This window comes from Camelus bactrianus, chromosome 13 (assembly GCF_048773025.1).
Source record: "Camelus bactrianus isolate YW-2024 breed Bactrian camel chromosome 13, ASM4877302v1, whole genome shotgun sequence".
In the NCBI taxonomy this organism is placed as follows: domain Eukaryota; kingdom Metazoa; phylum Chordata; class Mammalia; order Artiodactyla; family Camelidae; genus Camelus; species Camelus bactrianus.
In genome coordinates this window covers 77,810,891-77,825,243 of record NC_133551.1, presented here as the reverse complement: position 1 = coordinate 77,825,243, position 14,353 = coordinate 77,810,891, and the positions used below count along the sequence as shown (strand labels likewise).

General features: G+C 65.3%; 1 protein-coding gene across 11 annotated transcripts in view; it reads right to left on the bottom strand.

Annotated features, from left to right (window-relative positions):
* Positions 1-1,345: 1,345 nt before the first annotated feature.
* MEGF6 (multiple EGF like domains 6) overlaps positions 1,346-14,353 on the bottom strand; it is a 92,758-nt gene continuing 79,750 nt past the window's right edge. For 3 of the 11 annotated variants that reach the window (XM_074377616.1, XM_074377619.1, XM_074377620.1), the window contains 21 exons: positions 13,670-13,795; positions 13,003-13,134; positions 12,795-12,923; positions 12,543-12,674; positions 11,959-12,087; positions 11,741-11,869; positions 11,416-11,544; positions 10,906-11,034; positions 10,471-10,599; positions 10,114-10,242; positions 9,873-10,001; positions 9,581-9,712; positions 9,336-9,464; positions 8,650-8,778; positions 7,441-7,606; positions 7,060-7,188; positions 6,711-6,786; positions 6,482-6,610; positions 5,751-5,879; positions 4,485-4,532; positions 1,346-4,159 (listed from right to left, as the gene is read on the bottom strand). In XM_074377616.1, the coding sequence (XP_074233717.1) occupies positions 3,866-4,159; positions 4,485-4,532; positions 5,751-5,879; positions 6,482-6,610; positions 6,711-6,786; positions 7,060-7,188; positions 7,441-7,606; positions 8,650-8,778; positions 9,336-9,464; positions 9,581-9,712; positions 9,873-10,001; positions 10,114-10,242; positions 10,471-10,599; positions 10,906-11,034; positions 11,416-11,544; positions 11,741-11,869; positions 11,959-12,087; positions 12,543-12,674; positions 12,795-12,923; positions 13,003-13,134; positions 13,670-13,795 (2,783 nt within the window). In that variant the 3' untranslated portion in view covers positions 1,346-3,865. Of the gene's footprint in view, positions 4,160-4,484; positions 4,533-5,750; positions 5,880-6,480; positions 6,611-6,710; positions 6,840-7,059; positions 7,189-7,428; positions 7,607-8,649; positions 8,779-9,335; positions 9,465-9,580; positions 9,792-9,872; positions 10,002-10,113; positions 10,243-10,470; positions 10,600-10,905; positions 11,035-11,415; positions 11,545-11,740; positions 11,870-11,958; positions 12,088-12,542; positions 12,675-12,794; positions 12,924-13,002; positions 13,135-13,669; positions 13,796-14,353 lie in introns of those variants that run through there. The other 8 variants (XM_074377618.1, XM_074377625.1, XM_074377626.1 and 5 more) reach the window with 6 other exon arrangements.

Genomic DNA, 14,353 nt, shown 5'->3' with positions numbered 1-14,353 from the left:
TTCCCCGACTCACTCACCTGCCGACTCCTATTCGCCAGCACTCCTGAGGTCAGGCCCTGGTCCGTGCTGGACACCCCACATCGTGCCCCCAGTGGCCACCCGCCTACCCCGCCGCCAGCACCAAGCTGACCTGAAGGCCGGCTGGGACGGCATCCCCACTCTCTGGCCCCTACAATCCTGAGACCTTGAGGGCTTCACCAGATGAATTAGGTGTTTGTGGGCTTTGCCATCACGTGGAACGGGGCCTTATTTTGTATTGTTTTCTACCTGGTCCTCGGCGGCACCGAAGAACTATGACTGTCACAGGTTGACGCGGTTCATGTCACTTGTGTGATTTTCTGGCCCACTTTGCCAAATTCTGGTAGTCATGCCAGCCTGTCTCTGGGCCTCTGAGCTTTCCGGTAGCAACAGTCCCGCCCCTGAAACCGGGCCAGGTGGCCCCTTCCCCGCGGGCCCGCACACCTCCTGCTCCATCTCATCTGACAGTGTGGCCTGGGCTCCTCGGAGCTCTGCTGGGGCCGGGAGGGGTGAGCTGACTGTCGAGAACAGATTCTCCATCTTTAGGGGAATTTGTTCCTCCCTGGCACTGTGGTTACTCGGCCCCACGCAGGTCCGGTCCGGGTGGTCCCACCGCCCAGACTCTGTGCTGTCATGTGGAAAGACAGCCAGAAACACAGGCTGTCACCTCAGGGCCATGGAGGCCAGTAACGTGGGGGACGCCGGAGCCCAGGTGGTGGCCTGGGCGGCTCGGCTGGACCGAGACAGAACCCACTGCCGTCCCCGCTCAGCCCGCGGGGGTTCTTGGCACATAACCACCGTCAAGAAAGCGCCTTTCGGTTCCTGGCTGGCCAAGAACTCATACCTGGGAGAGAGGCTGAGCTCGAGCGAACGTTCTGTGTTCTTTTATCAAGACAATCGAGATTTCTCGTCTCACCCAAACGCAGGAACACATTTTCTGACGTTAAACTGTTACATTTCAGTCAAGTCCAAGCCCCGCTGGATCCAGTCGATGTTTTTTTTAAATATTTCTACGTGAGTAGCTCGTGTTCCCCTCAGGGCTGTCACACACACACACACACACACACACACACACACACACGGAGTCTGTAACCTTTTCTCCCACCGCCCCCACCCCCCCAGGTGGCAGAGCCCAGGTGGCACTGGCCCCATGAAAAGGTCGTCGTGTGTCCTCTATTATTGTTTCTGGAGCAACTCTATCAGTCAGGTTCCCGGGGTCCTGGATGTCGCGCACAACCACCTCTGCCAACATCTGTCCCAGGAGTCACTGGGGTGGCGACGCGGGAGGCGACCGCGGGGCAGGAGCAGAGCTGTGACTACTACTGCGTTCACTTCAGTTACTGGTTTATTCAAGTCTGTATTTCTACTTACACTCATCCTGGCACTCCATATTTTCCCAAAACTTACTCGTTTTTCTACGTTTTCAAAGTTACTGGCTCATCGTGGTTCGGAGCATTCTCTCTCTTGCCTTGTTCTCTGTCTGTGGTTCACCCTCTTGTAATTTTTTTTCTTGCTTCACGTTTAAAAAAAATCATCAATCTTGCTGGCGTTTTCCTCTTCCTGACTCTTCAAGGAAAGACTCTTGGTTAAATGTTCCAGTATTTCCCACTTGTTGAGCGTAAAGTTCATAAGCGTGAAGGTAAGATGCGTATATATGCGAATATAAATACACGACTACAGGCGTGCAGACACGGAGCGCGCACGTGTCAGGGCACGACGACGCCACCATCGCGCGTGTCTGGGTTTTGTGTCGGTTTTGTAGAGGGCACACTGAAACTGCCAGGGCGGTTACTCCCCGCCGCCGCACGCACCGCTGCTCTGTGAGTCTCTCGGCCTTTACTGCTGCGGGCATCGGGTGTCGCTTGCAGACAACCGCGTGTGATGCCTTCCACCCTGAGACAGCAGGACTCACAGCCCAGCTGTCTTCCCGCTCACCGTGCATGCTTGCGTTTCTGTCCCTCTGGGGACGCCTTTCATAAACAAAGTGCTGTTGAAGGACGTTTAATGCACGGCCATCTGGTTCTTGAGCCCCTGCAACTGCTTACACTAGGCTTCAACCTGCTTTCTTATTCTGCTTTGTTTTTCCTCTTTCCCTGCTGAACGTCGGAGAGATGAAATTTCCTTCGTTTAAGAGTCAGACATCCTACCGGTGCTTCTGCGGAGGTCACGCCATCTTATCGCCCTCTGTCTGCACCAGGCTCAGCTGCGGGGCGGGCAGGCCTGCCGGCCGCTCCTGCTGTTGGTGAGCGTGGCTATTTTGATTCTCTTCATTCCGAGGCCGCGTGGGAAACACAGGGACCATCTCATGCTTTCTCTTCTTGCCGGGAAACTTCCTCTGAGCGTGTTTTCAAGCCTGGTTCTCGTCTGGGGCCGCCTGGGGCCTCGGACAGCTGAGAAGGACGCCGACTTTGCTTCCCAGTGACAGTTTAGCGGGACACACAATTCAAGGTCATGAAATTCAAGTTTCCACACTGTTTCCTCAACACCTGGCAAACAGAGCATCGCCGTCCGGCCGCTCTCAGTGCTCCTGTTGCAGAGCCTGACGTCACGCTGATTCCTGCTCTCTCTCTCTGGTTATTTTAAAACTCCTCTTTGCCACTGATATTCTTTAAATTCTTCTGACTGTGGCTTTTTAAATTTTGTTTAATTTTCTTTGCACTTGGAGTGCTTTTCGATCTGAGATCCTCCAACTTTGGACCTGAGAACTCACTGCTTCACATCAATGGTTTTCACCTTCTTTTTTTGGGACTTCAGACACATGGGTGTCACACTTGCCTCGTCCATTTCTACTGCCCCGTCCCTTCGTGTTTCCTCTCTCTCAGCCTCCCTGCCACCTCCTGGGAGCGTCCTGAGCTGGGAAACCCCTTATTCGGCCGGATTCCTGCCGCCTCCGCCAACTCCAGCTCCCACGCCCTCCACCCTCATTCCTCACGATGGTCCCTCTTGAACCGCCTCTTCCTGCACCATGTTACCACCCGCATCCCTTACTCCTTCCGGGACACTGATCACAGCTACGTACTTCAAAGTCTTCACATGGTGGCCCAGCGATTCGACGCCCTCTGCTACCGGGTGTTCACGAGTTGTCTGCTAAGGGGGCGGGGCTTACTTGAATGCGCCCTGTTTTGCCCCACGAGGTCCTTTGCCCTTGGGGGATTTAAGCTGCCTGGGCACTGTTGGAGAGGAGGGGAGGGGGGCTACAGCCCCGACCCTAAATGTCCGGTGTGACAATCGGCGTCCAACCCTCTCATCAGCTCTGCCCTGAAGACAGGGCAGGAGTGGGGGTTGGGGGGTCTCCCAGGCTGCCCCCAGCAGCACCCCTGCCCTTGGGGCCATGCTTCCCACACGCAGGCTCTGGGAGCCAGCACTCCTGTGTCTCGGGGCACCACGCCCCTCTAGAGCACTGGAACCAGGATAAACCCAACTTCGTTTGTGTGGCACTTCAGTCCCCAGGGAGAAGCAGGGCAAGTGGTCAGGCAGAGGTTCCTGTCCCAGCGCCTCGTGCCAGCGTGCCTGGGAGGCCACTGCGCAGAGCCCGCACAAAGCAGCAGACGCACAGCCTCGAGGAAGCAGCTGCTCCTTTCTTAACTTACTGGTTTCACATGGTACCGAAGCCCGCTGCCCCGAGTCAGGGCGTCCTGGGGCAGGAGACGGGCAACCCTGCAGTCGTGCTGCCCATAAATCACATAAACACGGCCCGGCTGTGTTTCCTGGTGAACGGGCTGGGCGGTAGCTGTCCCGGGGCCTAGCACCAGAAGAACCTGCTGGGAGGGCAGGGGCCTCATGCCCGCACCTGCCCCAACACCTGCCCTTGGCCCTGCCCCAGGGCGGTGGGAGGGGCGGGGCTTCCTCAGCCCCGTGGTCCACGCCCTGGGCGGGCAGATCCCGGCAAGGTGGGGCCTGCCTCCTCGTGGCAAGACCACCCTTGAGGAGCCGGAGGCTGCACGCCTGTCCACAGGCCTCGAGACAGGGCGGGGCCACAGTCCTGGCCCACCGCACCCCTCGGCAGGCGCCTCCTAAGCCCCGGGGCCCCCTCTGCGGCTCCTGGGAGGCGGGCCTCAGTGGGGGCTGCCTCTGAGCTAGTGCGCCTCTGCGCTGCTGCCGAGCCCGGGCGCTGGTCTGGGAGACGCTGGCTGAGAGGCCGCTGCAGGGACAGGAGAAAGGACGGTCAGCCCCCGGGCGGGTGGAAACTCTCCAAGTCCTCGGAGTTCTGGGGTCACACGTGACGCCTCCCCTCCTTCCTTCCAGCTCCCGACGGAGAGGAGACAGCCCACCCCATCCTCCCCAGCCTCCTCCCGGCCTCGTCTCTGAGGTCCAGATTCTGCAATGCCCACCACCCTATGGGGCCCAGATGCCACAGCTGCCCAGTCAGTCCTCATCCCTCCTGAGGCCTTAGTCTGCTGGTAACGGCCAGTGATGCCACCAAATGCCACTCTCTGGTGACACGGGGATGCCCCCAGCCCCCTTACCTGGGCCCAGGTCTGAGGACAGGCTCTCCGGGAGCTGGGAGGGCCCACCTAAAGGCAGACAGACAGCAGCTCAGGCTAGTGCCCCGCCCTCGGGTGGGCAACAGTTACGGGGCAGCACCTGCAGGGAACCCCACTGCCCCCAACACAGCCCCTCCTCGCCTCACTCCTATGCAAATGGTGGGGCGCCCCCCCCCTCCCCAGATGGAAGCTCCCAGCCCTGCCCTGGCAGCAGGGGGACCAGGAGAGGGCACTCAGGCTGGATAGGGAGGGCTTCCTGAAGGCCAAGCTGGGTCCACTCCAGGGCAGGGGGCGGCGAGGCCTGGCCTGTCCTCGTTCCCAGCGGGCCTCAAGCAGGCAGGGCCTCAGGCAGGTAAAGCCCGCTCCAGGCTCCCGCTCAGTATCAGGGCTGCCCAGGATGCCGTGGTGCAGTACCATACCTGACCACCAGGTGCCGCCATGGACAGCATCCGTCCCAGCGGGCTCAGCCTCCAGCTCCCTGACCCCACCCCTCTGCAGAAGTGGGACCCCTCCTCTAAGGGCTTTTAACAGTCTGGGGCCAGGGCTGTCTTGGGGAGGCTCCAAAAGGCATACACGATATCAAGACCAAGTCTGGGGTCCCCTAGCCAAGGACCCCAATCTGGAATCCCTGCTCACAGCCTGGCTCTCCCCTTCACCCCATCTCAGGGCCTACCCAGCACAGACCCCAAGCTGGCCTCCCATCTCCATCCTGATGCATAGGAGTGCCTTCCCAGCAGTAGGCTGGGCCTGGGGGAGCTGACCAGGGGACACCAGATGGCTGGAGGGGCAGGGGCACACAGCACATTCCTGCCTGTGGGTGTGTGTGTGCAGGCACACGTAAGCACTGGAGCACACACACGCACTGGCAGGCACGCACCGGGACGCGCAGAGGTGTTAGCAAGCACAGACTGGAGCACACACGCACAGGGTAGGGAAAGGGTCGGGGTGGTGGGCTGGCTCAGCGCCCACCCACACTGGACCGCCCAGCCCTGCCCATGGGGTCTCGGCCCCTGCAGTTTGAGCCCACCCACCGCTGCTGTCTGGGGCTGGGGTGAGTGGGACTGCCTCGGGCCGATCGCACGGCCGAGTTCCACCCCATGGTCCAGGGGCTGGAAGGCTCTTCAGAAGCCAGGAGGACACTGTGGGCACCACGATGGCTTGGTGACACTGACGCTGGCGAGCCTGGCCAGCCAGCCGCCTGTGGGGGGGAGGGATTAGCATGGTGCCCCCCGCCGGAGCCTGACTCACTCTGCTGGCACGTGTGCCCCGTGTAGCCGTCCACGCAGTGGCACTGCCCGCTGACAGGGTCACAGTCGGCCCCACCCCCACAGGAGCAGCGCAGGGCACAGCCTGGCCCGAAGAAGCCCCTTCTGCAGCCTGCGGGCAGAGGGGCGGGAGAGAAGAGCCTGAGTGCCCCTCCAGCCTGCCCGGGCTGGGAACCCCAGGCCTTGGGGCCACCCTGGGGCCTTCGCTTCCCTGTCCTGTGTGGGGAAGCACCAGGCCCCCAGCACCTGCCCAGGACCATTGCCCGGCATTGCTGCCCAGCCCCCAGGCCGGCAACGGGGCGCTGGGGCCAGGGATGCTCCCCCCAGGGCAAGACGGCCCAGAGCCAGGAGGAGGACGCGTGTGCGGCCCGCACAGGCGGGCCCCTCCCTCTCCCCGGGTGGGCTGACAGACCCAGACAGTCTCCTCCCCACCTAACGGCGGCCTCTCCCCATGACCACCCCAAGGAGAGGCCACCGGGGAACTCTACTAGGGGTCAGAGGGCAGGGCTGGCCTTGACAGCCGTTAGGTGGGGCGGAGACTGTCTGGGTCTGTCAGCCCATGCAGGGCCCCTCTTTGAGCAGCGGGGCTCCACAGAGGGATGGGACTGGTGCAGAGGCCTGGGCGTGGCATCGGGCGCGGCTCCACCAACACACTGGATACCACTGACTGAGACCTGCATCCGTGTCCCCCACAGAGAGGGACCCCAGACTCACCAAGGTCACAGGTGGCCCCGGTGCGCCCCGGGGGGCATAGGCAGTGGCCCGTGACGGGGTCACAGGGCACCCCGTCCTGGCAGTCACACTGCTGGCTGCAGCCTTCTCCAAACGAGCCAGGCTCACACCCTGGTAGGAGGAGGGGGTCCCACGTCACCTGTCTCGTACCCGGACCGGCCAGGGCCAGGGCAGGGGATGGTGGGGGCTCGTGGGGCCACAGAGCACTCACCCCTCTCGCAGAACTGGCCACGGAAGCCAGCGGGGCAAAGACACTGGCCGCTGACAGGGTGGCAGGAGGCTCCGTGCTGGCATGCGCATGTCCCCAGGCAGCCAGCCCCGTGGAAACCGGGGGGACAGGCTGTGTGAGACCCGGTTAGAGCTCCAGACTCAGCTTGCCCAGAGCGGAGGGCTGGGCTCCCCTCCCTCCCACCCAGGCAGGGCACCTGCTTCCCAGTGGCCCTGACCTGGGGACCTCTGGCCTGAGAGCCCTAGCGGAAGCTGGGGTCAAGCCTCATTCCATCAGAGCCCCAAGGGGGTGACACGGAAAGCCAGAACAGGGGCCCAACCCCACGACTCACAGTGCTCGCAGGCCTGGCCGTAGAAGCCGGGGCCGCAGCGGCAGGCCCCCGTAGCGGGCTCGCAGGTGCCTTGGCTGTGGCAGGAGCACTCTAGGCGGCAGGCAGGGCCGTAGCGCCCTGCGGGGCAGGCTGGCATGAGAGCCGTGGGTCAGCCTTCTGCCGCAGGAGAGCAGGGGGCACAGGGGAGGGCCCCGGGATGCTAGCCTGATCCAGGCAACCCCGGGAGCCTCATGCAGCCCCATAGCAGCCCAGAGCCCCCACAAATGCCCCTGAGATACATTCCTCCTCGAGCCCAGGGCCATTCCCCTGCACCACCACCACCGCCACCACCACACCGGGACATGGCCTCCCACCCCTGCAGGTACCAACCCGCCAGCTCACATGGCGATGCGGCCTCCAGACCGGCCCAGACGCTCACCCAGCTCGCAATGCGGCCCCATCCAGCCCAGGCCACAGGAGCAGCTGCCGTTGGCGGCGTGACACAGACCCCCATTTCTGCAGGAGCACACGTGCTCACAGTTCACTCCAAACCGGTTCTGGGGACAGCCTAGGGAGAGCCAGGCATTGCTCAGAGCGCAGCCCAGGGCTGGACACACTCCAGGGACACCCCCTCATGAGATCTGATGTTCACTCAACAGACAATTCCCTGGGCCTCTCATTGCCAGTCCCAGTCCCTGAGCACACGTGTGCCAAGGAGCAACACCAACCGCACCCCGCCAGTTCATCCACCCTCAGTCAGCGAACACCAGGCCTGAGCCTGAAAATAACACAGGACGAAAGGGGCCCGGGCCCTCCAGGGGCTGCGAGCGCCTGCCCAGCAGGCGGGAGGGCAACAGGGAAGTCTTCCTGGAGGCGGTGGCACTCAGTTCAAGAATAGCCCGGGCAGCCCTGCACTCCAGGTGGCCCCTGTTCACAACCTGCCTGACCCGGGGCTGCCATCCTTCCCTGGGGGTGAGGACATGGCCTGGCTGGAGCTGGGCTCCAGGGCCTGGGGGAGTGTTACCGGCCCCTGGATGAGGACCAAAGAGTGGCAGGGGCTCAGATCTACCAGGGTGTGGGGCCAGGCCGAGTAGCGTGGGTACCAGACCTGCCATCGTGAGCATGAGCCCCACCACTGTCCCCAGGCGCCATGCCCTGTGCTCCAGCCCTCCCTCCATGTGAGGCCCCAGCTGCTGGGCCCAGCAGAAAGGGCCAGAGGGACCCCGTTCCAAGAGGACATTAGCCAGGAGGCTGGCTCCATTCTCAGACAAAATAGCCACCTGACCCCTCCTGCTAGGGGGGCTCCAAGTCAGAACCTGCCCAGCCCCCACTAGCCACAGGGAGCTGAATAGGTGACTTGATGTCCCGAGTCTTAGGGGTTACAGCTCAAAGCAGGGCACGGGGTGCTATCAGATGACCCAGTGACCTGAGTGGGCACTGCCGTCAACACAGGCGGGACCCTCACCTCTTATCCTCAGGGCACTTGGGGAACCAATGGAGGGGACCCAGTTCTCCCCCAGAGACCCCCCCAGCTTTACCCCACCACCTCCCACCCTGTGGCTGACCAGGTGACGTCTACGAAGTGGCCAAGAGGACAGAACAGACTCTCACCATGCTCACAGTGGACGCCGGTCCTTCCCGGGGGGCAGGTGCAGGTGCCGGTCACGGGGTCACAGGCCGCCCCATGCCCACACCTGCACACGTGGGCACAGCTGGGGCCAAAGCGGCCATGTGGACAGGCTGCCAGGAGGAAACGGGACGGTGACCAGCCCTGGCTGGATCCCCCTCTGCTGTGTCAACCCAGGACAGGGTGGGACAGGACAGGCCAGGCCAGGCTGGGTGGGGAGCCCCTGTGTCTGGCCCAGACAGGGCGGAGACCGCCTGCTCCATGCCCCCCACCCGCACGACACCTCCCTCCACCCGCCGGCTCTGCTGCGCCAGGCCTGCCCCGCAGCGACGATGACTCACCACGGCCCCCACCCCCACCTCCCGCCTGCCCAGCTAAGACCCCAGACGGGCGGGAAGTCCCTGCGCAATTCAAGGAAGGCCCTTCTCTCGGCAGGGTGCCCAACTGGCCTCTGTGTGGCCCCTGGTGGACATGGCCCCGCAGAGCTGGTGGCTGGGGACACTTCGGTCACACCGACAGCCTCAGCTCAGCCCAGCCTGGGGCCAGTCCCGGGAAGGGGGGCCAGAAAGAGGGGTGGCCAGGGAGCCGTCCTCCCCGCAGGCGGGCTGGTGAGGCTCTGCCCACCGTGGCGCAGGGAGGAGCCAGCCCCACCGTCACCCCAGTCACTCACCGAGGCCGCAGTCTGTCCCAAGGAACCCAGCAGGGCAGCGGCAGGCCCCTGTGGCCGGGTCACAGGAGCCCCCGTTGAGACACCCACACAGCTGTTCACAGCCAGGTCCGAACCGCCCTGGCAGGCACCCTGCAGGGGAAGGGCCAGCTGTCGGGGGCCAGGGGGCTCAACCTGCCCCCTCAGCACAGAGCCCCGACTCCCCACCTCCCCGGCCCGCAGACGCAGGCCCAGCAGGAGGCACTCACGTTGCCGGCAGCCAGCGCCCTGGTAGCCAGCAGCGCACGCGCAGGCCCCCGAGGCAGGGTGGCAGGCCTGGGTCTCGCTGGGACACTGGCACGTCCGCCCGCAGTTCTCCCCAAAGGTGCCGGGCGGGCAGGCTGGGGTGCAGGCGGGAGGGGGTCAGTCCGGGTCCGGCCCAGAGCAGGCATCCTCCCAGAGTCACTCCCATTACCCCTTCTAGAGGTAGAGATTTTGAGGCACAGCCCAGGGGTGGCCTGAACCACCCACCGCCCGGGCCCACCCAGCTGGGTCACCTACCTTGCTCACAGCCGGGCCCTGTGAAGCCGGGGGGGCAGTGACACTCCCCAGTGACGTGGTGGCAGGCGGCACCAGGCGGGCACTGACAGCGCTGGGCACAGGACTCTCCAAACCAGCCCCGCGGGCAGGCTGTGGGGAAGCGCGGGCGGCGGTGGGGGGGAGCCTGGACCAGCACGGGCCCCGGCGGTCACAGCGTGAGGGCCCCACCCAACCCTGGGTGCTGGCGGAGCCAGGGGCTCACCGTTCTCACACCGCAAGCCCCTCCATCCCGGGGAGCAGAGGCAGGCCCCGGTGACGTGGTGGCAGGTGGCCCCCTGCCGGCAGGCACAGCGCTCTTCGCAGCCGACCCCAAACGTGCCCTCGGCACAGGCTGTGCGGAAGGAGGCAGGCGGGCGGGCTGAGTCTTCCTCCAGGGCCGGCGTCCCGGGCAGAGGACCCCCCTCAGAGGGCCCTGGGGCTCAGACAGCAGCCCCGCCCCTGACCTGCCAGCTGACCCCCTCAGTGAGGGCCCCACACCCTGGGTGAGCCTGAGGCCACCCTGGATGGGCCTGGGAGCCACCGGACCTCCCCACACTGGCCCCTAACCTGCCCCACTCACGGCTCTGGCACTGGTCCCCGGCCCAGCCGGCCGGGCAGAGGCAGCGGCCTGTGTGCCGGTCACAGAGGCCGCCATTGAGGCACGTGCAGCGGTGCTGGCAGCCGGCTCCAAAGGACCCTGGGAGGCACTCTGCGGAGGCGGGAACGGCTGAGGGTCCACTCCTGGGGCAGGGCAATGCCACTGGGACCCAGGAGGCCCCTCCCGCCCCACCCACCCTTCCTTATCCAGAGCCCGGGATCCCATGTCCTCGGGAAGAAGAGGTGCCCGGCGTCTGGTCACACTGCAGGCCACACGCAGGACCACGTCGCTCCACGCCAGGCAGCCGTCTTTGGCCACGGAGGGAGGGGGGGCCATGCCAGGGCACGTTGGGTGCTGGCTCTGGGTCCCACAGACCCCCAGGGTCCCTCCTCCCTCCGCCACCCACCCAGTGCTCACCCATCTCACAGGCCTGGCCGGCCCAGCCCTCCGGGCAGGTGCAGTGACCTGAGACAGGGTCGCAGGTGCCCCCGTGCTGGCAGAGGCAGGAATGCTGACAGTTCTCGCCATAGAGGCCAGCGGGGCAGGCTGGGGCACAGGGAGAGGAGCCACTCACAGCATCCCACCAGCCAGCGGGGGGGCCTGAACCCCTCTCTCTCCATGGAGGGCCAGCCCAGGCGGATCTGCAGGCCTGCCCCAAAGCCTAACACCAGGCTCTTGCCCAGGGCTTTCTCTAGGACGACCTGCCCAGGGCTCCCCGGGCCCATCAACCCAGCATCCCAGGGCTCACGACTGAGGGGTGTGGCCCGGGCTGAGGGGAGCCCCATGGGGGCGTGACGGGCCCCGGTCCTCCCCACTCACCATTCCCGGTGAGCTTCACGTCCACCCAGCGTCCCACCCTACGTCACCCTGCACAGCCCAGTGAGGGGCAAGCATGATGCCCGGCCCAGCCTCCCGGGAGGGGCTTACCCTGCAGGCAGGCAGGCCCAGTCCAGCCAGGGCCACAGCGGCACTGCCCATGGATGGGGTCACAGGAGGCCCCATTAAAGCAGGAGCAGGCCTGGCTGCAGTTGTGACCGTACGTGTGGGCCAGGCAGGCTGCAGGAGAGAGGGGCGGTCAGGGGCCTGGGGGAATGGACCCTGGGAGGGGCTGCAGCAAGCGGTCCCGGGCGGCTGCTGTCCATCTGCCCTCCTTCTGGCCTGGGCGCCATTCAGGGCGAACACAGACAGAAACTAACCCTAACCCCACCCAGCCCTAACCGGCAGCACCCAGGGACGACGGGGCCTCACGCACTCTGGGCGCAGCGGGGGCCCCGACGGCCAGCAGGGCAGAGGCAAGAGCCGCTCACGGCATCGCAGGGGACCCCGGGGCTGCAGTCACAGGCATGGCGGCAGTCCACTCCAGAGAAGCCGGCCGGGCAGGCTGCAGGCAGGGGTGGTGTTACAGGTGCCAGCCAGGGCTCACGGGCCCCGCCCTCGCTCCCAGCCACCCCAGCCCCTGCCCCAGCTCACCGCGCTCGCAGAAGGTTCCCCTCCAGCCAGCTGGGCAGGTGCAGGCCCCACTGACATGGTCGCAGGCTGCTCCGTGCTCACACTGGCACTGCCGCTCACAACCCGGCCCAAAGTGGCCCTGGGGGCACCCTGAGACACCAGGCCGTCAGCCAGGGGACAGTGAGCCTGACCCAGCCCAGGCCTGGGACTGTGGGGCAGGAAAAGCCCCTCCCCACCCAAGGCTTCTGCCTCTGCCCCCTGGCCCAGCCAGGAGCTGAGCCCTGGGGAGGAGGGAGCCCCAGCTCCAGCCCGGACCCACCAACTCAGCCGGGGGTGGGGGGTATACACTGAAGGGCATGGTCTCAGTCCTTAGCAGAACCTTCCACCTCTCCTGCAGGTGCCAGGTGCCCCGTGTGGTGCAACTGGCCCCACCCTGCCCTGCCTACTGCTCCAGGTGGACCTTCTGTGTGGCAGGTGGGAGAGAGGGGCCTAGTCCAGGCAGCCTGCCTGTGGACAGGAGACCAGGACTGGGTCCTTGACAAGTGCTTGTGTGCGTGTGCATGTGTCCGTGTGTGCACGCGTGTGTGGGCTGGGCCAGGACTCACGCTCCTCGCACTGCGGGCCCACGTAGCCAGGCTCACACAGGCACAGGCCACTGACGGCGTCACAGCTCCCGTGGCCTGGGCTGCAGGTGCAGGCATGGCTGCAGTCAGGTCCCCAGTGCCCACTGTCACAGGCTGCAACAGAGGCCAGGTCACCCCGAGCAGGCCCGGCAGAGCCCACGGGCACACAGCCAGGCCGGGGAAGGGGCCTGGGGGAAGGCTTATCCGGGGCAGGGCTTGTCGGGGGGGCGCTACCTCTCTGGCAGCTGAGGCCGGTCCACCCAGGGGCACAGCTGCAACGTCCCGTCTCCGGGTGACAGTGCCCGTCATTGGCACAGGAGCACCTGGTCTGGCAGCTGGGCCCAAACCAGCCTGCCGGACACGCTGCAGGCGGAGAGATTGTGAGTGCGGCGGGGCTGGGGGATCGCGGGCATGGGCTGAGGTCGGGCGGTGCGGCACTCACGGTCCTGGCAGCGGCTGCCCGTGTAGCCGGGACGGCACAGGCAGGCTCCGGTCTCAGGCTCACAGGCAGCACCGTGCTCGCAGGCCGGGCAGATCTCCTGGCATCCGAGCCCCCAGCGGCCCTCAGGACAATCTAGCCCCCACCCCCAACAGCCAGTCAGTCTCCTGTGGGGCCTAGCTGGGCCCGTCTGCCAGCAGGAACCCCTGTTCCCACCTGAGCTGTCCCAGGGGAGGGAAAAGGGCAGGTCATGGGAACCCCAACCCCCTTGGGGCCACAGGCTACAGGGCGCCCAGCCCCAGGATGGGGGCCCCTGGCCCAGGATGGCTCCACAGGCAAAATGGGGGGCCCACCAGAGAGATGGGGAGACCCCCATGCAATGAACAGTCAGCTTAGAAGACAAACCACAGGCCCAGGGAGGGCTGGGGGCTGCTGGCCAAGATGTCCCCATGGCCGACAGGTTCCTGGTGCCCCTATATGGGCAGGGCCATGGGCAGGCACAGACCCCACATCCAGACCCAAGGCTGGTAGGTGTGAGCCCTTGCAGCTGCCGTGGACAGGCCTGGGGCCAGGGCTCCCCAAACACTGCCCAGGGCCAGGGTCTGTGAACACGGCTGGGAGTCATGCACGGGGTGGGGCAAGGGGCCCCCAGGGTCCAGCTACCGCTCACCTGCCCCACAGTCACCACCCGTCCTCCCAGGCGGGCACAGGCACTGCCCTGTGACTCTGTCACAGGAGGCTCCCCCACAGGAGCAGGAGCCTGAGCAGTTCAGGCCAAACGTCCCCTCCGGACACTCTGCAGGAGGGAACGGGAGAGCCTCAGCCATGCCCATGCAGAGCTGCCCTCCTCCCCTTGGGCCCCACCCTGACACCTGCCCCCACCCCAGCAAGGTTGCTGGACACAGCCGGTGTCCCCTAGGTGACAAGGGCGCTCACAGGAGTGGGCAGGAGACAGGGGACACGGGGCAGGGCAGGGAGGCCTGCTTGGGCTGACCGTGTGTTGGGGAGCAGTGATGAGGGGCGGCCTGGAGGCCACAGAACAGCAGGGACAGGTTAGAGGGAGCCAGGACCCTGGACAGCACCTGGGAGCAGGTGGCAGGGCCCACTCTGCCTCTCTTCCTGGCACTTTGGTCCACCCTGCGGCCCCCTGTGGTCACCTCCATGTTCAGGAGAGGCAGTGTCCCAGGCGGCAGTGGCCTGATGACTCTGGGCCCACGCAGGGCTTCAGGAAAGAAGTCAGGGACAGAGGGCTTCGCCCCACCTGTGAGGGCTGCAGTGGCTGCTCCCCTTGGCCTTGCAGGGCCCCCCGCAGCCCCCACACCTGCCTCGGCTGGGGCGGTAACCCAGGCAGTGA